Raw genomic sequence first — 25,362 nt, 5'->3', positions numbered from 1 at the left:
TCAGATTAGGTTGAAAAACAAAGGACGTTTAGTTTTGAAAAGCTGGCTGAGTTCTTAAGATAATGGAGAGAGGTTTCATGTTTCTGGTCCCATTAGTAAGAACTGGGCAGGGAATTATAAAAAAGAACTTTCATTACAGACAAGGGAGACAGGCCAGGAAGGAATGATATGACATAGACAGCAAAATTCACAATGTCTTCCAGCCTCGGTTGGACTGGTCTACGGGGAGAAGTGCCAACAGCCTGGAAGGCCCTCTCTGGAAAGGAGAGAGGAAAATAACCCACTCGTCTGGATAACACCAAGTGCTGGTGAGGATGCAGAGAGATGACAACCCCGGTTCACTGCTGGTAGGCGTATACACTTAGAGCTGAAACTCAGTCTGTGTATGCCCTGTGCCCTAGTGATCCCACTCCTGGATGTATATACTGGGGAAATCTCTGCAGTGTGCAAGGGATGTTTCCTGCAGCAATGTTTGCAGTAGAGAGCATTGGAGGCAATCTCAGTGTCCATTAAGAGAGGGGGAGCAAATAAGTAAAATGCGGCGGCTGCCAGCAGGGAACACTATGCAGCTGTCAACAGCAATAAAGTAGAGGCACACTACACTGTAAATAGATCTTCTAAACATAGTATTGAGTAAAAAGGCAAATCACCAAACAATACTATTTATGTAGATATGAACCACTCACAGGAACAGCACAAACTATTTTCTGAGGCTACATGGGTTTATGTTAAACAGGTTAGAGTGGGTGCATAAGGGGAAGAGGAATAGGAGTGAAGATTAGGGATGAAGGGGAAAAGTAAAAATGAAGCAGGAGGAGGGCTTTGCAATGTGATGATGTGCAATGAATTGAAAAAGACAACTTACTGTACCCGAGGGCAGAAGAAACAGTACGTGACCTACTCTTTGGGGCAGGAAAGGCACAATACAGCACAGGATCAGCAAATATTGATGGAGTGTACACTCAAGGTCCACCAGAGCCCTTATCATAAGGAGTTCAGCATCTGGTAAGTAGCCTGGAGCTTAAGGACAGGACCCTGTCTGTCCTTCCCTCATCCTGAGTGTCTGGGTCGGTGCTTCACATGTGCTGGTTCTATTAATCCTACAGAGGAAAGAAGTATGTAAACCAGTAATTATTACAAGCTAGGAGTGGAGGAAGCCCATCTGTCTCAGGTGGGTCTGGAAGGCCCTTTAGAAGACACATCTGAGGTGAGCCTTAAAGGATTTCAGCAGTGAGGGACAGGATCCAGGCAATGAAAATAGCTTTGGAGCAAAGACGCAGAGAGAGAGGTGCTGGGTGACCACAAGGTGACCGCTCTGGTCTAGGCTGGCTGCAGTGACCTGCGGAAGCCCATCTGAGCTGCCCGTGGCCTAGAACTAGGGTGATGGAGAGAGGAGAGCAAAATGGGAATGAAAGGCTAATGAATCTACGAGGCAGGGTAGATGCAGATCCCAGGCAGTAGTTCCAGCACTTGGCTCATCAGAATCTCCTGGGGAGCTTTGAAACAGACATTGGGGCCCACCCTCATGCCAGGCTACCTGAATACTGAATCAGCCTCCGGGCTTGGAGTGGGTGATTCCGAAGGAAGAAATTCTTCACCAGCTTCCCAGGCGCATCTGGGAATCACTCATCAGCAGACCAGAGAATCCTACTGAATATCAGGGAAGGAGACATCAAAAGTCACTCCCAGATTTTGATTCTGGGGACTGTTGGGGTGCTGTTAATTTAACTACTAAGCAAGGTGGGTATAGGATAGGTGGTGGGGGATGGACTGTCCTCAGTGAGAAGATGTTGGCTAGGGACAGGACAAGGTCCTGCTGGGGACTCTCAAAGAATACTGAGAGAAGAAAATGGAAGCACAAGGATTAGTTACTGGACAGAATTTAGGGAAATAGCTTTCTTTAGGAAGTGGAAAGAGGTTATCACAGGAGGTAAGAGGAATGATGAGAAGTGAGGAAAACCAGGTGAGAGAAAGGCCACGAAGCCAAATTTCCACTTGTGGCTGTAGTGGAATCACACCTCTCACTCTCTGGGTCCATCCTCCTGACTACAAATCCCCTAACGAGGCTGCAGGTTATAGAGGTTTAATCTGAAAGCAGAATGGAGTCAGCCTGGTGGGCAGGCTGCAGCCACCCCTCCTCTGATTTGTTGCAGATGGACTGGTCCAGATGCCTAACAAGGACTATTGATTTGCCTTTTTTTCTTTTACTCTAGTTCAATGGTTCTCATGCTGCACAAAATTGCATACAAAGAGCCCTGGGCACTGAACTGAATGGGCAATTTAAGGAATATTCAAAGGTAGTTTTGACCCTCCTTATTGGCTTGAGAGCCTGACCCACACAGCAGATGAGGCTGTACCACACTGCCATCCCCTCCTAACTGGTCTTCCGGGTTCCTCCAGTCTCTTGAGTCCAATCAATCCTTCACACCACAAGTGCAGTTACATCTCTAAACCCACACTGGACTGTGTCAAGCAACACCTCCTGGAACTCCTCAGGCTTGCAGGGAAGTCTGAAATCCCAAGCATGACATTGCAGCCCTGGACCCCAGAGTCTTTCTTCACCCCCCAAGTTCCCACACCCAGTCTCCTCACTGGTCCCCATCATCTGTCGGCTGCTCTATCACTGCCTCCCCGGGAGGACCTGTCTTTCTTCCCTTCCCCAGTTAGTAGCCTAAGGATTAAGAGCACAAGCTCTGGAAGCCAAGGTGCCTGACTCTGAGTCCCAGTCGACCGATCACTGGCTCTGCCACCCTGGGGATGAGTTAACACCTGCTCACAGCGTTATTGTGAGGATTAAATGAGATAACACTCAGAGTGCACTCAACAGTGCTGGGCACTGAGTAAACACTCCATTAAACATATACATGTGCTCATGGATAGACACACACACACGCACTCACATGCGCATCTGCTCTTGTATCTCTACAGAGCACCACCCACGCAGGGGCCTCTCTCATGGGCTGTAGTTCTGCAAGGGCAAGAACTGAGTTGTGATGTCACTCCCTGCTCCCAACCCCCATCAAGTCCTCCCACCCTACTGAAGCTCTAAATTCCTAGTGGAGACTAATTTAATTTGCCAAGCAATATGGAGCCATTGAGGGATTTTGAGCAAGAAAGTGACCAATCAATGCAGTACCCTGAGAAAATTATTCTGTTCTGAATCTGTCAGGACAATCAGGAGTCAGACTAGAGAGGGTGTCCCTAGGGTTAAGGGGCTCCTAGGGTCCAAGGCTGAAGACCAGAGCTAGGGTGGAGGCTAAATGAGCGAAAAGGGAGGAAAATGGCTTCCCAGCTGACCATAGTGGCACTGAGGTTCCACTCCAAAGGAAACAAGCACAGCCCTGTCAATGCTCCACTCTTCCTGATATATGATAAATTCTGCCCAAGGCACTGAACAGATAAACTCTACTCCCAGGTGGGGCTCACTCCAAGTGGTGGGCTCTGGGCTAATCTACATCTAATTGTCACTTTTGCTGTTTCAAGAGTCACTTAACTAAATTCTGTGCTGCAATCAAACCTATGTTAAGATGCCCCTGCCTTTCTTGCCTTTTTAAATTCAGATTTAGACCCAACTTCGATGAACCAAGGCACCTGATCCTGAGCTTTCTTTTTATAGTTTTCTTTTGTATTAATTCACTTTTTAATTTGGGAATTATATTATTATTTTTTACTTGGAACTTTTGTTTTGTTTTTTTACATTTCACTAGGATATAAACTCCACAGGACAGGAATTTTTTTGTCTGTGTACTAATACAGTCTCGAACCTCGAACAATGCGTGGTACATACACAATAGGCATTCAACAAATCTGTATTGAATGAGCAAAAGAAGAATATATGAAACATATAACAAATCCTGCTACATGCCACTCAAAATAAATGAATGCTAAATTTTTTAAATCATTTTTAAAATAAGAGAAACAGAAACATTACGGATAAGTAATTTTTCTCCTCCCAGCCCCATTTCTCTCTCCCTATCCAGGGGCAGCCAGTGTCAGGAATCTTTTTGTGTGTATCCTTCTGGTCTGTATTTTTATACTTTTTCCATATACATATGTAAACATATATAACACACTATTATTTTGTGAATCATTTTAAATTTATAGAAATGGTATGAAATTTAGATAAATAATATTTATATAAATAGTATAATAGATAATATTCTATTGCTTTTTTTACTCCATTTTTTGTGGGGATCTTTCTATTTTGACACTTATAAATCGTATTCACATTAACTGCACAGAATTCCATCGCATGAATATACCGTATTTATTTATCCATCTTCCTCTACTGGGTACCTGTATGATTCCAAGCAGTTCCCATAGTTCACAGAATATTCCAGTTCTCTTCCTTCCCAGACACATGGTAGGACTGTGCCTCCACCAGCAGCATACAAGTTTTCCCACTTCCTCATGTCTAACCAATACTGGGTATTGTTAAGATGTTCCACCCTGTGCTTTCCAACAGGGACTCATATAATCTCTCAAGCAAAACTGCTAGGTAGGGTACTCAACAGTACAGAATATACCAAATACTCTGGTTGACCAGAAAGCCCTTTACGTTGTATCTTTTGCTTTCAAACATGACTTTAGTCTGATGCCCAGCCATAGATTGGAGCAAGATAATACAATGTTCCTTTCTTGCCACAAATATCAGGGACCCACAGGGTCTTCACTAGAAATACCAGTTCTCATTGCATGGATTTAGACACACATTGCATGGAATAGGAAAACAGATTAAATGTGAACCGACCAACCTGACATAAACCCCAAACACTCTTACCTATCAATGTCACTTTGATCATTTATCCTACAAAAATAGCAGCCCAAGTTTCCAAAGATACAGATGGATGTTTAGGTCAGCACGGTTTATAATGGCAAAAAAAAAAAAAAAAATTTGGAAACAATCTAAATGCTCATTAATAGGAGATTGTTTGTCAGGGGGAGATGATTAGGTTTTACTTATTTATTTATTTTTAGAGGAGGTACTAGGGATTGAACTGCAGATCCCATGCATGCCAAGAATGCACTCTACCACTTGAGCTGTATCCTCCCCTCCCAAGACAGTATTTTTTAATTATAATTTTTTTTGCTATCCACTTCTGAACTATCTTAAAAGTGAGATGATAAATTTCCATGTGGTTTAAGATAGATTTAGATGGGGTTTCGTTACTTGCAGCTGAATGACTCCCAGTTTTGCACCAGACCAGCACTAGCTAGAGGAGAAACAAATGGAGTCTGACTCCACACGCAGAGAACTCCAAAGCACTTGGCGACTTCCCCATCAGCTGCCCCCAAGAGAGAAGTCCCATGACCCTGGGTCTCGAGGGAAGAGAGCCTGACCAGGAACCCAGCAACTTTCACCAGAACTTGGTAAGGGGGCTGGGGAGTTAGTCAACATTAAAAACAAATAAAGATGCTTTGTCGTCCTTCTCCCCACCCCCTCCCGGAAAGAAAGTCCCAGGAGGACAGATGAGTAAAGACTACACAGTTTCCACCCTGCCCCCACGTTGCTGACCGGGCCAGAGGAAGTAATGGGAATAAACTGCAGGCACGTTCAACATTTTCCTACAAGACCCAGCCTTGACCAGCTTCAAGGCAGAAGAGTAGGAGAGAAAATCCACGTGCTCCAAAGGGTGGGGAAGGGTGACGCTCCAGAGGAACCTGCACTCAGGACCTCAGGCCAGCCCTGTCGAGGCCACGGGGAGGGTGTGTGCCCAGGGGTCCCGGACCACCACAAGGAATGAATCAAGCTCAGCCTATAAGCCATCAAAAGGGCTGATGGTGGGTGAACTTTGAAAATGTTATATTAATGAAAGAAAGCCAGTCACAAAAGACCACATACTTGATGATTCTGTTTATATAAAGTGTCCAGAATCGGCAAATCCATAGGGATAGAAAGTAAACTAGTGGTTTCCAAGGGCTGGGGACCAATGGTGGGGAGGGAAGTTGAAAGTGATGGCTAAAGCATTCTGGCTTCTTGAGGTAATAAAAATGTTCTAAAGTTGACTGTGGTAGTGGTTGCACAATTCTATGAGTATACTAAGAAGACTGAACTGTACTCTTTAAATGGGTCAGTTGTATGGTATGAGAATTATATCTCAATAAAGCTATTTCCCAAAAGGGTGGGGGGGCTGAGTATTAATGTGGGCTCTCTGCTGCCAAACATGGGGAGCTCCACGAGGATGCCCAGCTCCCACTGTTTCCTGTGTTTTTATCATTAATTCTTCTATGCCAGCCACCAGCTCTATGAGTTTGTGCTACCTCTATAATCCCTATTTTACAGATGAGGAAACCGAGACTTGAGGAGATTAAGTAATTTGCCCAAAGTCACATGGTTTGTAGAAAATTCCGCCTTGCCTCTAACTGCTGCACTAGACCACATCCTAATCTGTATCAGCAGAGAGCGAAACAAATCCACAGGGTTAACACTGTATTTGCCTAACACCTAATAGTAATAGCACTGGGGCTGGGGACTTATTAGAGGATAGCTTTTGAAAATGTGTGCTGCTCAGGCTGCTGTGTATGAATCCACCTGTTTCCCAGGGTTCATCCTGGCTGAGGTTGGGGGTGTGTGGATGGGGCAGAGGTGGCCCTTTAAGGTTCTCAGGGACACTGGCAGGAACTGTCTGCTCCTGAGGAGCTGTTTGGAGTCACTGAGCTGGCTGGGTACCAGGAGGCCCTCTCCCAGCAGCTCTGCTAACCAAAGGAGATCTGAGCCCCGTGAATAAGCCCTAAATGTCCCACACAGACTCATGTCTGGGACTGAAGCTTCTGTGGGATTTCCCACCCTCTGACATGAGCTCTCATAGGCGGGAGCAGCCAGGCAAGCCCAGGGGCCCCACCACCTCTGTTTGCCAAGAATGCACACTGCCGAAATGTCCACCCTCTATTCATTCCAGGAATCCAGCCTGGGAAGGCCTGTTTCTTTGCCTGTCCCAAGGTAAAATCACGTAACAGATAACATGGACAGATCTGCGTTGCCCCAGCCCCACACACCTGGACATGTAACTGGCTCACAGTAAAACAGGAGAGACTAACGTTTGCTCTTGGGAGCTGATAAAACCAGCCATAAGGCTCCCTCCCCAGTTTAAATGTGCACGGTACCCTCTCCTTGAGGCCCAGGAGATGAACTCAAGGACTTCTCTAGCCTCCTCCACGCCCCTTCTCAATTCCTCGCTTGCTTTTCCACAGTCTATCCTCCATCTTCACCCCATTCTAGGTCACAAAAACTGTCTCTTGGAATCGGGTCCTCTGGCACACCTGCACCAGCCCAGTTCATGCAGCCCTGCCTCACAGCATTCCTGAGCCCACAAGTCTTCCTCCAGGGCCTCCTCTGAAGCTAGAAGTAATGTTTCTAGAGTAAGTGCCCACAATGGAGAGGAGGGCCCTTTCTGCACGTGCAAAGTCACGGCAGAGCCCACCTACCAGCTCACCCTACGCAGGTGGCGGGGTCAGAGGAGGGTGGAAGGTAAGAGGTTGGTCAGATCCCACTTCTGCCACTTACAAGCTGTGTCACCTTGAGTGAGTGACTTAATGTCTCTGATTCCCAGTGTCCTTACCTATAAAAATGGGAGTAACATGATCTTTCTTTTGTGAGAGTGAAATGAAGTCTGTAAACCTGCCTGATACAGAAAAGGCACTGGAGCAAAGGAGAAAAGGTAGTTATGGTAAGTATATGTGAGGATCTATGAGACCATTTTAAAATCTAAGTATTTTTGGACCCTCTAGCCTGACCATAAGGAGCTCTCAAGGATAAATATGACCCCAGGAATATGCCTGATGGACAATGACCCAACAGCTTGTATTACACACACACACAAACACCCCATACCACACCCAAAATGCACACACATATAAACACACACTCCCAAACACACATATACAAATACCACCCAAACATATCCCCAAACACCCTGCAACACACACACACACACACAAGATATCCCAAAATATACCAAATACAACATACTACACCCAAACACACACACAGACATTATACGTCTCCAAGTACACATGCATTCCACAGTCAAACAGACACACATATACACAGACACACACACTCTCTCTCTCTCCTTTTTTAAATTTTCTTAAAGATGCTTTCACCATCTATAAGGATACTTAACCTTACCACAATTTCAAACACTGTCACAAGAAGCTTTAATGTCCGTGATGCCCAACCCCTGCCAACTAGCCAGATTACAGCAGAGACAAACCAGAGTGTCTTGCTCACATGCGTTAACTTGCACCTGGGCACAGAGGCCAGCAGTCCCTGACCTCACTTCCTCAGACACTTACAACTGCTCCTCCCAGGCTGACCTGGGGTGGATAAAGATACTGGTTTCTATCTGTAAGCCCCTTGTTTGCCTATTTCTTTCCTGAGGCAAGTTTATATGAGGTCAGATTCCCCCATTTCCAAGGCCTGGCTTTTCTCGGTAATATTTGAATTGAATGGGCTCCTTCTCTGAGGAGCTCTCCCTAGAAGATGTTGTAAAGATCGAGTATTCTTCAGCCTTGTCCTCTCTGACTCAACTGCCTCTTATTAGCTTAAAAAAAAAAAACCTACATGAAAAAAGGGTCTTTGCTGACTCTATAATAAAAGCCCCAGAAACTTTGAGGAAGACAGCATGGCCTGGGGACTGTGTCACAGACAACGTTCTCAGGCCTGGCTCCACTGCTTGCTAGCAGGAGGAGTTTTCTATCACAGTTTGGGTTCGTCCCAAAGCAAACCCTGAGACAAGGCCTGGGTGCAGGCTGCTCATCAGGGAGATGACTCCAGGAACCCCACGTGAGGAATTATGGAAAGTGAGACCAGGAAAGGATAGAGGCTGAGAAAGGGTACATTAATGGGCAAGTTATTGCTGTGGGTACCTAGGGCTTGGTCCCACTGGGGAACCTCGGAGGTTCTGGCTGGAAATCGCCCCCAAACCCTCCTTGTGCAGGTAGCTGAGATATTAGCTCCCACTGTCCATTGCTTGAGGACAGCCCCCCCGGGATGATGACTCACCACCACCCCTTCCTCGGCCCTTCCTCAGGTGCACCTGCTTGGGTAGGGCAGGCTCCTGTGGTACCAGAGTCTGGAGGAAGCCCTCACACAGGGAGATGAGGTGGGGAGAGGGGAGAGTGGGGAAAGCTCATGGTGGGGAGACATAAGCACGCTGAAAATGGTGGCAGATGAACTGAGGTGAGCCCAGCGGGTATGGGGCAGAGCATAAGGGGTGTCCTCCACCCTTACAGCAGTCACATGCCTCTCAAGCCTTTCCTGAAACAGGCAGGAGACCTACAGCCCTTCCAAGCAGGTCCCTCAGAGACAGAGATCATGTTTGTGAGGAGCTTGACAACCTGGGACACTGTGGGTATCAGCAGAAGTCACCGCCACCCTCTGCATGGGCAACCCTGCTGCAATAAACACCCAGAGGCTGCTCATGAGGGGAGAGGTATGGAAAGAGTGTAATTCAAGGCTCCCAGCCAGAAAAGTCAGGCTGGAGCCCACTGACCATCCCCCGGACCCCTCTGCCAAACCACAAGGCTGTTTAAATGGTCACCATAAAGGAGCATGCCTACGAGACACTTGACCCTGTCTCGGGTTCTCACGGTGACCCTACAAGGTAGGCGTGGGCCCAGTTAGCTGAGGAAACCGAGCTGAGAGGGATAAGCAACTCGCCGGCAGATGCCCGGCTAGTAAATGGTGGAGTTGGCATTGACCACCAGCCTGAATCTTTACACCTCCTTCCTCTAAAACAGGCCACAAGCTCATCCCAGATGCCACTGTCACAAATACCAGACGGCTTCTCTATATATATCCTCAGGCCACAGAGACTCTGGGCTGATGGGAAGCAGACTCCACCTGCCCCACCAGCTCAGATAACAACAGTAACCCTTAGGTAGCACTGACTCTGCCCCAGGCACTGCTATAAGTGCTTTTATCATCATTCTTTCATTTAATCCATGCCCAAATGTTGGGAATGAACTGCCATTGCCCTCTCTCCTTGAACAAGACCGGGCAACATGGAGGGGACAGGACAGCATGCCCAGCCACCTCTTAAAGGACTAGGCTCCTGGGGAGACAGTGCTGAGTGAGGGTCTCTTTACTGGAGGATTGGTGTGCGTACAGCGGCACCTAGCACTGTGGCCCAACACAATTGGGGTCAAGTTTTTTTGTTGGTTTTTTTTTTTTTTGTCTTTTTGAGAATGATGCCTTTTGGGTCTGGATGCTCTAATAGGGGTTCCCAGTACAATCTTTCCACAAGGGAGGGTAATTGGAAGGAACAGCCAAAGATAAGAGGGCTTCCCAGAGTATGCAGCCAAGGCAAGCTGGCCCATGGAGAATTTGAGCAGATCATATGGAAGAACATGTCAGGGCTCACATCAGCAGAGATAACTGGTTGACCCCACAGGGGATCTGCCCACCAGCTGAAGGCAGTCCATGACCTCGGACCTGGTCTTCTTTTCATTTCTTACATTACATCAGTAGAACCACTGCCAAGTAGAAAAGAAATCCCAGCCCTCCTTTCCCATGCCTCCATCCTGCTTTATAACGAGTTCTACCCCCAACCTCACCCCCAGCCCCTCAAGTGGAAGTTCCAAACACAGGCTAGAAACAAAGCCAAGCAAATTAGCTCAACCACACAGACCCAACAGCCAGTTAGGAGAGGAGTAATTCTGTCAGCTCTCAGATGTGCGCCTATGAATTTCTTTTAGGGGATATTCTGCCTTATCTGTCAAAGGAGCACACATTATCCCATTCACTGAGCTCTTACTCTGTGCCTGGCACTGCTCATTTCATCCTCACCACCAGCCTGGGAGACGCTTTTATTATCAACGTTGTACAGATGAGAAAACTGAGGTATGAGAGCTTCAGCACCTCCCCCAAGGTCACAACGCTCCTAAGTGCCAAAGCTAGGACTCAGATCAGCCAGTCCAGCTTCAATGACTCCACTCAAGCTGCCTCGATGCACTGATCTTAATCCTCACAACACACAAGGATATGGAATCCACTAACTGGCTTTACAGAGAAGGAAACTGAGGCTCAGAGTTAACCAACCTGCCCAAGGTCACCAGCTAAATGGCAGAGCCGGGAGCAGAACTCATGCCAAGCTGTGGAGCCTGAGGGCAGTGCCAGTGGGTGGCTGACAGGCCAGCACTGCCTGGGAGAGGGCATGCCGGGGCACACCAGCTGGCCAGCAAGGCAGGCTCCGGAGGGCCCCCAGTGCCCCATGCAATTAAACCCCAAAGGGGTGGGGCCAAGCGAGAGCCAGGGGCTGTTGACAGACTGGCAGCAGACAGAGATGATGCAGCCAGCAGCTGCTGTTTATTTTGGGGCCCGGGAAGAGAAGAAGGACTGGCTAGGACCCACCTCATTCTAACAATAAACTGAACAAGGCATAATGAGGAGGGTGCCCCTCTCCCAGCCAAGGCAACAGCCCTGGCCACCTGCTGGGCTTTGCTGAGAGTTGAATGGCCTAGGTGTCAGAAACATCTTGCTAGACGCTCTAATCTGGCCTCCACCAACAGACACAGTGCTCCCTACCCCATGCCGACACCCTCCCCAGCGCCCTGGGCTGGACTTGTAAATGGCCCAGGAAGACAACAGCAAACCCCACCCCCTGCAGTGTCAGGTTCCAGGAACAAATGGTTTTTCCTGTCTCAGGAACAAAGAGGGGCTGCTCCTGCCTGCCACCAGTGGCTTCGGTTCCCTGACTATGACGCTTGTTAACTAAGGTCTGCGATGGCCAACCTGGGCTGTGGCAAGGCTGGCTGGCAGGATTCCTGGAAGGCCAGGATGTCAGACATTTCCAAGAGGACTTTGGAGCCCCAATGCCTAGCTCTGAACCCCAGCCCTGCCTCCTCCTGGCTTATCCCTTTGGTAAATTAACCTCTCTGTGTCTGTTTTCTCATCAATAAAGGACCATAAGAGTGCCTTTCTCATCAGGTTGATGTCAGGATTCAATGAGTGAAGTGCTTAGAAGGGTGGCTGGCACATAATTACTGTTGCTAATATTATCACCATCCTCATCATCCGTTAGTCTGGAAGTTTCCTTCTCAGTATGAACCCAGGAAGACAGTTTTCCTGGATTTCACTCACGGATTTTAAACTCCCAGGCTAGAGGAATTTAGGTGTAGGTGAACTAGAGATATCTGGTTCTTGGGGCTATAATCCCATCTACTCCATGGATGAGGAAGGTTTTTGTGGACTGGCCTGAGAATCTTACCACTATTCATAGTAGTATCTCGATAGGAATATATATTTTACACTTCAAGTAACCAATTTCCACAATTGTAAGTTACAAACTGTGGTTCTTTAAAAAAATATGAATGATGTAAGAGGAAGGGGCTTTAATAAAGTTTTCGTCTACAGATGCACTCCATTGTTCAAGGCCGTACTGTGGTCCAGACCTTCAGTTGGCGAGGGTAGGGGGTGTTAAAGATGAAAGCCTGTAGGGGCCACTGCCTTTGCAGGAGCTCACCATCCTCCGGCTCCTGGCTGGAGGAACTGCTTCAGCCTGGTGTCCTGCGCACAGTAGGTGCAAAACTAACATTCAGTTAGTGAAACTCCCTAACACGTGTACTACCTGTGGGGTCCTGGACTTCCTATCCAAGACACTGCGGATGGAGGCTGCATTTCCCACAGAGTCTCTTTTAGAAGGTCAGGACCAAAGCCCAAGCAGTCCCCAGAGCAACCTCTCCAGCAGTGTTTGTCCAGTTTCTGTCTTCAGCAAGTCAAGAGGAGGCTTTGCTACTGTGCAGAGCACACTGGTCAGTGCTGGGAAGGATACAAGGCCCAATGTGACCCCGTTAGCGGTCTGACCTCACTGCCCACTGCTCTCCCCATCGCTCATGCCATGGGGCCACACCAGCCTTCTGCTCTTTCCTGAAAAGGCCAAGCAGAGTCCTACCTCAGGGCCTTAGCACTTGCTGTTTCCTCTCCCTCAACCATTTTTGCTCCAAATATCCACTGGCCTCACTCTCTCTCCTCCTTCAGATCTTACTCAAAAGTCACTATACAGTGAGGCTGTCCCTGACCATGCTCTACAAAATAGCACGGCAAAACCCCCACCACTGCTGCCAGTCCCTGTCTCCCTCATCTTGCTCAGTTTTCTCTACAGCATGTATCCTCCACCTAGCACACTACACACTTAACCAATTTTGTCTGTTTGTTTATTTCTTCCCTCCCCCTATCAGAATGTACGCTCCAAAAGGACAGGGATTTTTATCCGCCCTGCTGTGTTCCCAGTACCTGACACGTGGTAAACATTTAATGTTGACTGATTGATTGATTAAATTAATACTTGAATGAATGAATAAATGAATATGAATAAGCATCAGATCAAGGTCCATCCCTCAATGGGATTTTTCCATCCATCAGGCATAGTAGACAGAAGTTTGCCCAAAACTGACCAGCCCAAGGCCATTCTTAGTAAGAGTTACAGGAGAGGAAAAAAACAATAAACATTACAAAAATTCGCAGAAAGGAACCACTGTAAGATGAGAAGTCATGGAAGTGGGGGGGTGTAGCTCAGTGGCAGAGTGTGTGCTTAGCTGCACGAGGTCCTGGGTTTAGTCTGCAGTACTTCCATTAAAATAAATAAATAAATACAAATAAATTCAACAACAACAAGAAAAGTTGTGAAAGCTTCGGGGAGGTGGCAGAAACTGTGCAAAACCATGCAGGATGACCATAATAATGATTAAAATAGCTGCCATTTATTGAACAGCTATCATGTGTTAAGCACTATGTAGAGTAACAATTACCTGGGCTAGGTATTATTATTGTTTTTGTTGTTGTTATTATTCTCATTTTACAGATTAGACAACTGAGGCCCGTGGAGGTGAAGAAATTTGAACAAGTGAAACAAGCTAGGAAGGCCTTCAGAGCCTGAGCCCTTGTAGCAGAGGTGTCAGCACCTTGCCCCCATCCTCTTGCCCTCAACTTCCAACTGCTGGCACCTGAGGCTCCCTCTGGGGCTTCTTCCAGTTGCCAGAGCCTAGCTGAGCCTGAGCGAGCAGCAGGCTGAAAGTGCTTGGGAAGTAAACTGCTCCCTGCTCCCAATCACAGCAACAATCCCACCCCCCAGACAGGATGTAGAGGCCCCAGCAGCAGGAGCTTCTGAAGGGCTGGGCCTTCAAAAGTGGCTCTGGACAAGAGTTCAAGGGGAATAAAAATTTGAATCCCAAAATAGAGGCCAGACCTTGCTAGGGGTCCATTCTCGATAGCAAGAGGTTTGTTATCTTATCCCAACCACCAGCTCCAACCAAATCATGTGTTAATGGAAGGGCTTGGGGAGGGAAGGTCAGAGTGGGCAGATGACCGGGGTTTAATCCAGACCCTTGATGTTTTATCAGGGACCCATGTGATGAGCTCCCCAGCCCCCTAGCCTCTTGAGAAGCTCTCGGGAGACAAAGCCACTATAAAGCTGCAGCGCCCCAGCCTTCCAACGGAAGGCCCACTGCACATACTCCCTTTGGGCTCGCTTCCTTTCTTAAGCCCAGGGCAGTGCTCTCAGCATTCTATACCCCACAGATCAGGGCCAAGATCCCCATGGGTGTGTGCAGCAGAGGGAGAAACATAGTCGGGGAGACCAGAGTCAGATGGAGGTTAGAGAGGACAGAGAAAGACCAAGTGCAGGTAGTTTGAAGTGTGTGTGGATGCTGCCAGCTGGGAGCAGGGAAAGAAGAGATGTACACTCAACTTTTGTGGGGGGGGTGAGTGATCCATCAAATCTGCAGGGAGCACAGTGGGACCATCACAGGTTTTGTGGGTTCTAACTCTGCAGAGATCTGGGTTCAAACTCTGGTTCTCACTGTTCACGGCCATGTGATGGATGGCGAGATGCTGCCCCTCTCTGAGCCTCTGCTTCCTCGTCTACACAACTGGAACGATGCTCAGGGTGGCAGCGGGGATTAAAGAAGGTGGTGGATGAGAAGCCCTAGCACAGTGCCTGCACCTAGAAGGGCTCCACTCACAGACTCTCTGACTCAGCTTCCCCACTTCCCCTGCCTGGGAGCTGCCACATCCAGCAATCATGGGCAAAATGAGGCTGCTTTTCTCTAGTTGCCAATGAGTGATGACTAAAGTAAATAATTAATCCCGGCTTGAAACCAAAGTCCAGACATTGTTCTATGCCAGGCCTTAACTCTGTGAGAGAAGGATTAATTTGCCAAGCCACTGGGGCTCAGACCAGCACAGATTCCTGGGCAGCCACCTCTGGAAGCCCTGCCCTCGGTGACAAGTGACTGTGCCCCTCCCGGGTGCCAGGCACTGTGCTGGAAGCCCAAGGAATCAACTCTGGCCCAGAAGGCAGAACTCAGGGAAGAGTTTCACTCTCTCGGAGCCGCACTGCCAGCACCGTGCCCAGCCAGCCTGGCCTCCCTCTCTGTTGTTACAAAGAGAAATTCTCCCACACAGGCAAGGCCCTTAAAATAGCCCTTTGGGTCTGGGCCATCAGGAAACGGAATAAAGTTGGGTCGGAATGGGGCCTACCATGAAAGAGCTTACAAAGCAGCCACTTCAAACGGCAGGGACAATCCTTTCGCGCTCAGAATCCTTAGGTGGGCAAAAGTGGCAAGGCAGGCTCTCCCCACAAAGAACTCCATTCCCCAGGAGGACAGAACCCTGGGCCGGCAGAAGCCACGCTACCCTGGGGCAGCCCTGGAGAGGGACCAGGGGTGTGAGGCCCAGCGACAGTGTGAAACAGGCTCCGCCTGGGGGGAGGGGGCCAAACACATCTGGCTTTGTGCTTGACTAACAATGCGACCTAAACTTTCTCATCCTGTTTCCATATGAGTAAAATTCATACGTTCAGGGCTGAGTCAGGACCAAAGGTTGTAAGTAAGGGCCTGGCAGCGCCTGGCACAAAACAGGAATTCAATACATGGAAGCTGTATGATGATGGCGTCCACGTAATACAGGTCAAGGTCTCCTTTATCACTGAGTGAGAATATTCCTGGAAAAAGGAAAACAGCCAGGGCTCTCTACTGGACACCATGCAGTGATGAAAGTACAGACCGGCCCAACCCACGCCATCCCTTCTCCCACCTGGGACGCCCTGCAAGTTCACTATCAGCATTGGGCAGCACCCCCACCCCTCACTCCCTGGAGTTGCCGTCAGATAAGAGTGATCAATTTCCGCCAGGCCCGAAGTTCACGCTCCAGGGAGCCCAGAGACAGACTGGAGGGCCCCATACGCCCCACTGCATAATTTACACTGCATTGACACACACAGAGGAAGGGATCCTGTCCCACCTCCACCCTCACCCCTGCCCCCCACCACGCGCCTCCACCCAGGCTTAGGGAGGGTGGCTTCCTCACCAGGCAAAGGGAAATGACAGCAAAGGGCCAGAGAAAGAGTGGAGGGTCAGAAAGCACAGCTGTTTCCCCTTTGCTAACTCAGCCCCCTGGATGTCACTTCCTCCCCTCAGGTAACAGCAGGGAGAGGTGGGACTGGAAATCGCTGTCTCTATCTGTCCACATAAACGACAGGCACTTAGAAAGAAGCTAAGTGTAGTTCCCAGAGGTGGTTTTCTAGAAAACATCTCCACTGAGTGACCCTGAGTGAGCCTAAAGTGATCCTGAGTTGACCTGGCTACAGGCTTCTTGGGGGAAGTCGTATGGCAGGGAAACCTTGTCTAAAAACTCCCTGGCGTCAGGAAATGCTCCTTTTTATAATGCATCCCCTTTCCAAATGATTAAGAAACCAGATTGAGGGGTCTAGGACCCTTCCCCAAAGCTATTTCCCCTGGGCTCAGTGTTTTCCAAAGCCGTTATCATATCCACCCCACCTCTGCAAGGCAGGCCAGAAAGGAAGCAATCAGCCCATATTCTGGATGGGCAAATGGAGAGCTAATGGGGAAGGTGACAGGTGGAAGGTCTCATGTCTTGAGAAGCCAACCAGCCAGGCCTCAGGTGGAATCTCCTTGGGGCCCGGTCTCCCCAGGTATGATGTGATCAAGGACTGCACAGCCACTGTGGGGACAGGACCAGCTTTGGAGACAGCAGGCCTAGGTCACAAAGTAAGAAGCTGCATGATGTTCCACAATTCATTTAAACTCTCTGGGCCTTGGCGTCCTCACGTGCACAGGGTGGATGCCAGCAGTGACTATACACTTCAGCATGCTGTTTGGAGAGTTTTTGCATAAAACTCTAAGCACATACAAACCTTCAGAAATGTTTGCTGTTGTTTTTATTATTACATTTTCCCCAAAGAATCAGGCTTACTGGAGTATCTGGCAGTGGAGTAAGGGGGAAATAAATGAAGAGATAGCTTGAAGCACTGTATTTAAAATGAAATCAGTTTCAGAAAGATGTTAAAATAAAAATCAACACCGGTCTAAATGTTTCAGGTAACACAGACTTCAGAGACGTCCTGGGCTGTTAGCAAGCTGTTTAATATTAGCCCCCAGACCCTTCAAGGACAGAGGTCTCCTCTCTCTTGCCACTGGGGGCTTCAGCAGCAGTGCTGGGGAAGGGGGATGGAAAGGACCGCGCTGTGACACACGGCCACTGCCTCAGGCCCTACCAGCCGGGGCCTTCCACCAACGAGGCCCAAAGCAGCTGATGCCTCATTCCTTACTGCTCCCCCCTCCTCCTCCCCTCTCCTTCCCCAAGACCTCTGGGGTGCAATCAACTTTTATGAGGCAGCCTGACCCCTCCGAGTAAGAGCTATAAACCCAGAGGGGCTGGGCTCCGGCCTGCCAACTGAAAAGCCCCCAACAAGGACGTGCAGAAACAGTCCCCGTCCTTATGTAGCTGTTTCAGCCACAACCACAAGAACAGCAATAGAGCCAGCTCTGGGGCCCGCCAGGAGGACCCCATAGTGACATCCAGCTGCCCTTCCCCCGAAATCCTGGGGAGTAACGGAAGGTGCAGGGGTGTCTTCACAATAAACTCTGAGTTCCCTCAGCGGGCAAGTGAGGCCACCCTCCTCCTCCTCCTTCTCCCCTACGTGGGGTTTGCCCATGTTTTCCTTCCTCGTTCCACCTCCAGCACCTTTGCTTTTCCCTTTCTTGGAATGCCCTTCCCCTCTTTTTCCCCTCTAAATCCCACTCTTTCCCATCCAAGTCCTAATTACTCCTCAAGGCCCATCACGAATCCTGCCTTCGCCAGCCAGTCTTCCCTGAAAACTCCAGTTCACAGAGCGCTCCCTCTCCTGAAGCTTTAGGACGCAACCGTTATTAGAGTAAAGGCCTAAGTTGCGCTTAATACGTACCAGGTACTGTTGTGAGCTCTTTACATTGATTAACTCATTTAATCATCACCACAACCATTTGAGCTAGGTCCTATTTTCTTTTCGTATTTTTTTTTAACAGATGAAGAAACTGAGGCACAGAGAAAAAAGTAACCTGCACCAGGTCCCATGGTAGTGAGTGGCAGAGAGAGGGCTCCAGCCAGGGATACCAGAGCCCGGGGTATGTGTGTGTCTCTAACAACACAGCCTTCCAGACACATGTCACCCTCTCAGGAGGTGCTGCGCGGACTCCTTTCTTTTCACGCCCCTCTCTCACTGACCCAGCTCTAATGGGGAAGAAAGCGACAAGCTCACAGTCTCAGGTGTCATAGTCCAGGGTATGAATCCCAGCCTTGCCACAGCACTACTCTGAGTGAGAGTCACCTAAACTCTCTGCGCCTCAATGTCCACCTCTGTAAAGTGGGGGTAGAAACACCTACCTACGTCACCTGGCTGTTAGGACACGCCAATAAAATCCCCTCTGAAAGGTGTCTTCTGCACTTCCTGGTGCGTAGTAGGTACTCATATATTGGCTCTTCCCCTTCCTGCTGCATCTTGACATCTGCGCTGGACTCTGCTCAGCACTGTTGCTGATGTGACTTGCAGAGGTTCCTCGGGGACATGAGAGGGGCTTTCTTGGGGCTGGCCCTCCCACCCTCCTGCCCTCACATCCTGACTCCACTACAGGGAGCAGCAGCCCAGCCCAGGCGAGAAGTCACACTCAGCTCTGGGAATCGCCTCTTGAAACACTGATCACCCTACTGGACTCTTCCATTATTTTTGGCAGGGGCCATGGCCAAGAACACCTCTGGCCCTGGCTCAGAACCTATTTCCAAAGCCAGAATCTCCACCTCATTTCCCACACACACCCCTTTGTCCTTCCTGTTCCCTGGATCCCTGTCCTAATCCATGATCCCTTTCCTGGATTCTCAGAACTCCAAAGGAGTAAGCGTGACGATCATATACATAACTCCATTATTTGTTTTCTTTTATTTACTAAAGAGGCAGAAGAGAACAGAGTTGCCTGTTAGACATTTTCTGGCCAAGAAATAGTCTGGTCAATGACTCAGGCTGAGGAAATTAGAAGGCAATTTCCAGGGACTGCTGTGCAAACCCCGAAGTCAGAAGTCCTAACAACACTCCTCTAATTCACAGCCTCCACTGGCCATTAACTCATGCTGGCCCTGGAATATCTCTCTGGAAAATGCAGCAGCTGGCGCTTATATTTCTGGAGCTGGAATCGGTCTCCTATGACATCAAATAGGTTTATTTTTCCCTTCCCTTCGCCTCCCCTCTGCTTGCCACCACACAGAGTGATTCCAGTCCTGATTTGCTCCCCAAAACCCTCACTCGGCTCTAAAGAGGGTCATGAAAGATGGCTGGCTGGCCCCCCTCCTCCAACAGCCTTGAAGGATGTGGTCGGTTGTTCCATGAGTAGGAATTCTTGTCAGACCTGTGAATCACCCCTAGATCACTTCCCTCCTTGGAGAAGGAGAAGAAACTGTTCTTGTGTGTGTGTGAGAGAGAGAGACACACAGACAGACAGAGACAGAGAGAAAGCAAGAAAGAGTGTTACGCCATGTGCGGCACTGACCTTGGGGCTGGGATCCTATTTGACCTTGCCCCTTCCTGGAGCACTTCTCTACTCCTCTCCCCCAATCCATGTTCGTTCCCTCCTTCCCAACATACCAGGAAGCCATCGCTAGGTCAGCTCCAGGAAGCCCTCCAGGTCTGAACAGCTGCTCCTTGTTTATCTGGTTCTCTTGTATGTTGGGTGTTTTCCATGGGGCATGTAGCCCACTTTCCCATCAGACTGAACAGCTGGGCCTTCCTTTTTGCCTCAGTCTTCCCTTCTTTCACAGCTTCACCTAAGGTCCTAAATGCACTCAAAGTGTTTTGGTGATCAGGAGCATGTGATGGAAACTAGTTTATGTGGGGTACCCACGACAGGGGCCAGGTACTAAATGGAAGCTTTGCCCCAAATTATCTCAGATCAATTTCCCAAAAGCCCCGTGAGGTTATATGTAAGGACCCTGAGACCCAGAGTGGGTGGCCCAAGGTTACACACCTAGGATGAGTCAGAGGTGGAATTCAAACCCTGATCTGCCCAACACCCCTCATTCCACAGTAGAATTGGCCTGAGAAGACCCTTTCCACACTGCAAGTGCACATCCTTCCTCCCATGGGGCTTAAGGAAAAATGAAGCGCAGAGAAATGAATGGGTCTGGGGCCAATTCCTAAAAATGTAGCTCCCAGGACCAAGAACAAAACCTTTGATGCTCTGAACACACAGGAGAGTGCATTATTTCTACAGGGTGGATCCTTACTTTATCACCTCAAGCATCACTGGGGAGCAAATATCATCTTGGATTTGTTACACTCCTTCTGCCTCACAGTGACCTCCTCCACTGCCCACCACACACTCACATCCATGGCACAAGGTGTCCCACACAGTGAGCCAGTCCTCAAATGCCACCCTGCATTGCTCTCTCTCTGTCATGTAAACCTGAGCTTGGGCTCCCCATCCAGACTCCAGGGGAGGAGAAGGGCCCCACTGTACATTCATGTCTTCCTCAGGAGGTGAAGTGACCTGAATTGACCCAGATCTGCCTTGTACTAACTGGGAGACCCTGAGCAACCTCTCCAAGTCTCAGTTCACCCAACTGCATGAAGGAATCAAAGAACCTGTCCCATGTTAGGGTACACGAGGGGACATTCAATAAACTGTAGGAATCACATGAAATCATGCATATTAAGCATTTGGCACCGATGGTAACTGCTAACACAGGCTATTATTTGCACTCCGTGAAGAGTCTTGTAGAGGATCAGAACATTCATGACTGGCATTTGTCTGAAATAAACAATCAGGAAAGGAAACGACTGTGAAAGCGCAACGCCTCCCAAATCCCAACAAATAATCTCTTGTTTGTTTTAGATGCACAAGCTCCTCCCCACCATCATAGGACTTGACTTACACCTGTACACGCACATGAGGGCAAAGAATCACGTGAACTGGAACTTACAACCTTATGGAAAGTTTTCAAACGAAGGTATCTGCAGTTGGCATCCAGCATCATCAGGACCATTCGAAAGACAAGTGGTTAGAGGCCAAAGCCAGTTTACCTAAGGTCTCCCCAAGGGCAGCACATATAGCTAAGAGAGGAGCCCAACTCCATGCAGGGAGCCTGGCAGAGAGGAAGGAAGCCAAGGGCTGAAAGCACCTCAAATGACGGGGGTCACTTGCCTGCTTTTCATAAATAGACCAAAAGCACAAGACCCTCGGTGTCCAGGCAGCTCTCCCTCATCACAGGGACAAGCACACCCTTCACTGGGTGTCCTGAGAAGAACTTTGCAGTGTGTTCCCAGCATTCTGGAGCCAGCAGAGCCCCTCCTGCTTGGGCCCCAGGCCTCTCATCAGCTAGCGCCGGCTAACGTGCATGTCCCAAAAGTCTCTCTGCTCTGCAATTTGCCAAACCACAGACTCAGAATTCACCATCAGTGGAGGAGAGGCGGGAAGAAGGCAGCCTTCTTTAGTGCAGAGGGCTGTCAGAACATGTGCGACTTGAACGCAGCCTGTCTGCCAGCTACCCACACCAGAGTGCCTTGTCCAGAACACCTGACCTGCTGATGTGTGGTGTCCGCCATGCAAAGGCCAAGAGAGGAGGCGATCCTAAGCTTCAGAGGCACACCCTGCTCCTCCTGCCCTGTTGGCCCCACCGCCACTTTCTATTAAAGGGCCCCTCTCCTTATGTTATGCATTAATGCCCCAAACATGCAGGAACCTCTTGTTGTCACCAGATATTTGTCTTCCTCATCAATCCCAACCAGACATTTAGGGTCCTTTGATGAACCAAACCCACTCCATGAGCAGAAGGCCAGTTAGACTCAGGTGCTGAGTCACAAGTGACTTTACCCCATCTGGTTCTCAGTCTCCTCATCTGTAAAGTGAGGGGGTAGAGCCACATGAGTCCTTGGGTACCTGCCAGCTCCACGATTCCACAATATACAACGTTTTCTCCTTTAACTGTTTTCCCCAACCTGAGTTGGGAGAGCTCTGAATGGCCCCATCTGCTCAGTGACATCACTCCCGGCCCCAAACATAATGTCATTGATTCTTACACGGGAAGCCAAGATGTTCTGGAAAACACTGTCCATAAAAAGGGAGGAAATGATCATTTCAAGGGACTCAGACAGGACTTCTTTTGTATTTTTCACGTAGAACAAGTTATTATCAATCTTAAAACCCCAAATCTTTCTTCCTTCTTTCCAGACCATTAATAGCTGCTTTTCAAAAATGCTTTCTTAGTCAGCATCGCACAGATAATAAGCTACCATTTAATGAGTGCTTGTTACGTGCCAGGAACTGCGCTAAGTGCTTTGCATGGATGATCTCATTTAATTCTCCGGACAACCCTATAAAGTAGATACTATTATTATCCTCACTTTTAAAATAAGGAAACTGAGGCCCACGGAGGTTAAAAAACTTGCCCAACGTTGCATAGCTAGTCAGTGGCTTTGAACAAGAGCCTCCAAGTCAGAACCTCAGCACTAACCACCTCTCAACACCGTCTGCAGTGGGTCCCCAGGCTTCAGTAACACTCCTGCCTTGTTGCCAGTAAGTGGACATCATTGGTCAAAGCTAAGATTTGTTGTTTCAACTAAAATCCAGAGTCCACAAAAGCACCTGCCTGGGTCTCAGAGCAGAGAGTGCCATCTGTTGAAAGCAGTACCAATCTTAACTGAAGACTAGGAAAGAACCCCTAAAACTTGGCCTGCAACATTTGAGAAAAGAAGTTAGGAAGACGGACTTCATAATAAGTTCTGGGATTTGCAAATGGACATCTGTCCCCAGAGCGGGGTGACCACATGGTGACCCAACTTCTCCAAAAAGAGGTTTCTTGAAACAGTAGGAGAAGACGCTTGCTGAGCCAGATAACACAAAAGGAACAACTCTTCCACCAGCACCCACCTCTCTGTTGGGTCAGGAGCCAGACTCATTGGTTTACCTCCTCCCCAACCTGAGCCCAGGCCCATTTATTCCACTATAAAGAAACCCAAAGATCAGAGCTATTGAGGATAAAGATAGAAAGAGTAGCCTGAGGCTGACATTAGCACAAATCCCAGTCCCCTTGCAACAAGGAAATAAAAGGCATTTCAGAGATCAATGTGCTGTCTACAGCAGCAACCAACAGCCTGTTTTAATTGTTAAAATTAATGCTTTGAGCATACTAAATGCTCCTTTGAGTGCCTAATTTGCAAATAAGATGCAGTTCTTTGGCTTTGGATGCCCTGCTGTCTATCTCTTCTATCTCAGGTACAGGACCAAAGCCGCTCAGACTGGCATCGTCAGGCGTCAAGGACACCGTGTTTACTTCCAAAGGTGGGAAGGATGGGAAGACAGGATGGGCTGAGATGAAAGAGGACTCGTCCCACAGGCCAGGAGCTCAATCAACCTTAGCCCCTTCTCATTAAGTTTGGAGAAGGAAGGGGGAGGGGCAGCCGGCCGTTCCTCGGAGACCACAGCAAACATTTGCCTCCTCGTGTCTGGAGATGGAGCATCACTTAAGAGGAAATGAACCTGGTTAAGGGTCACGTCCAGAGGAGGGATAAAAGGAAAAGCCACAGATCTCCTCACACCGACGAACACAATGGCTTTAAGAAACAAATCAAAGCTCAGGGCTGAGGGTGGAGGTGGGGCGGGGGGGGGGCGCGTTGGCTTCCCTCTGTCCCCCAGACCCAGGCCTAGGGAGGCAGAGATTAGAGCAAAAGTGGGAGGCTCTCGCAAGGTTTCCTTCCCCAGAGCAAGCCTCTGAAAACATCTCTGTCTGTGTGAGCGCGAGCGACCCGAGCCCCCAGGGAGAGCCGGGAAGATGCTCTTTCCCAACGGAGCTTCCCAGCGAGGGTTTGACGAACGCTCCCCCCACCATCCATCAAAGCTCAGGCGGACAGATGACTTCACCGTTGTAACAGACAAGGGCAGCCACTTGCCAATTCCAATGCCAAAAAAAGAAAACGGGCGTTGGGGGGGAGGGTAGTGGAAGAAGGTCAGAAAAGGCTTCCTTGGAGATCACAGCCCTGCGAAGAAACTCCATTGCTGAGGGCTGCCCTGTGGGCACTTAGCTTCGCGACTTAGCGGGCAGGGGCAAGGGGCAGCCCGGGGACCCTCAGGGGGGTCCTGATCAGCCCCCCGCAGGGGTTGGTAGGGGGTACTCACGTAGTGCTTGGAGGGATTCCTCCGCTTCTCCACGTCCACCACGGTGGCATCTTGCACGCAGTAGGCGAGCATCTTCCCCCACAAAGCGAGTGGCGCCCCCCGGCGGCGTCACCTTCTCATCCCGGTCGGGCTCCGGCTCCTTCTCCCGCTTCCCGGGTCCCCGGGGCCACCCGCCACCCTAGCCCGGCGCGCCGCTGCCCGGGCTCCCGGCGCCTACAGGTACGGCCGCGGGGCGGGGACAGTCCTAAGGGCACGCGGGCTCCGTGCGCCCGGGTGGCTCCCCGTGGGCCTGCCGCGCGCCCCTTCCCTCGCGCGCCTCCGCTGCTGCTGCCGCTGACGCCGCCGCCGCCGCCACAGCTCTGGGGCTCGCCCGCCCGCTCTCTCCGCTGCCCGGTGGGTCCGGCGGGAACTGGCGGAGCAGAGGAGGGGCGGGGGTGTGTCCCGCCAGCGAGGGGACGGGGCGGGGGCCCCGGAGCCTGCTGTCAGCGCGCTTGGGGAGGGGCCAGCGGCGCCCCTTCGCCGCGCTCGGGCTCTGGGGGGCTCGGCGCTGGCGGAGTCTGTGGGCGCAGGAGGCGGAGGCAGGGCCGGGCAGGCAGGGAAGGGAAGGGAGGGGAGAGAGGGGAAGCGCGCGGGGAGGGGCTCTGGGCCCGGGGGAGGGGCTCGGGGCGACGGGGAGGGGGCTGCCGCCCGGCCGGAGAGGCCAGGGCGGGCCCGCGGGCCCCCACCGCGACGAGAGCGCGGCCAGCGGCCTGGCGCGGCGCTGGGCTACTTCACCGGGCACAGAAACTCAGGGTGGCATCGGAGGGAGGAGGGGAGGGGGGAAGGGAACCCAGAGCGCCCCAACCCTGGCTTTCCGCCTTGGAGCAGATTTGTGCCTTTCTGTCCCCACCTTTACAGCCTCCTCTCACTCCTATCCCCCAGATCTCT

The 25,362-nt window shown here is 50.0% G+C and overlaps 1 protein-coding gene across 2 annotated transcripts in view; it reads right to left on the bottom strand.

Annotated features, from left to right (window-relative positions):
• SH3PXD2A (SH3 and PX domains 2A) overlaps positions 1-25,017 on the bottom strand; it is a 230,898-nt gene extending 205,881 nt beyond the window's left edge. Inside the window, exon 1 of one of the 2 annotated variants that reach the window (XM_014557825.2) lies at positions 24,436-25,017. In XM_014557825.2, coding sequence (XP_014413311.1) covers positions 24,436-24,507 — 72 coding nt within the window. In that variant the 5' untranslated portion in view covers positions 24,508-25,017. The remainder of the gene's footprint in view (positions 1-24,435) is intronic. The other variant, XM_014557826.2, reaches the window with a different exon arrangement.
• Between the last annotated feature and the right edge of the window lie 345 nt (positions 25,018-25,362).

Source organism: Camelus ferus, chromosome 11 (genome assembly GCF_009834535.1).
Source record: "Camelus ferus isolate YT-003-E chromosome 11, BCGSAC_Cfer_1.0, whole genome shotgun sequence".
Classification (NCBI taxonomy): Eukaryota; Metazoa; Chordata; class Mammalia; order Artiodactyla; family Camelidae; genus Camelus; species Camelus ferus.
Note: the sequence above shows the minus strand (reverse complement) of the source record. Positions and strands in the feature narration are given on the sequence as shown.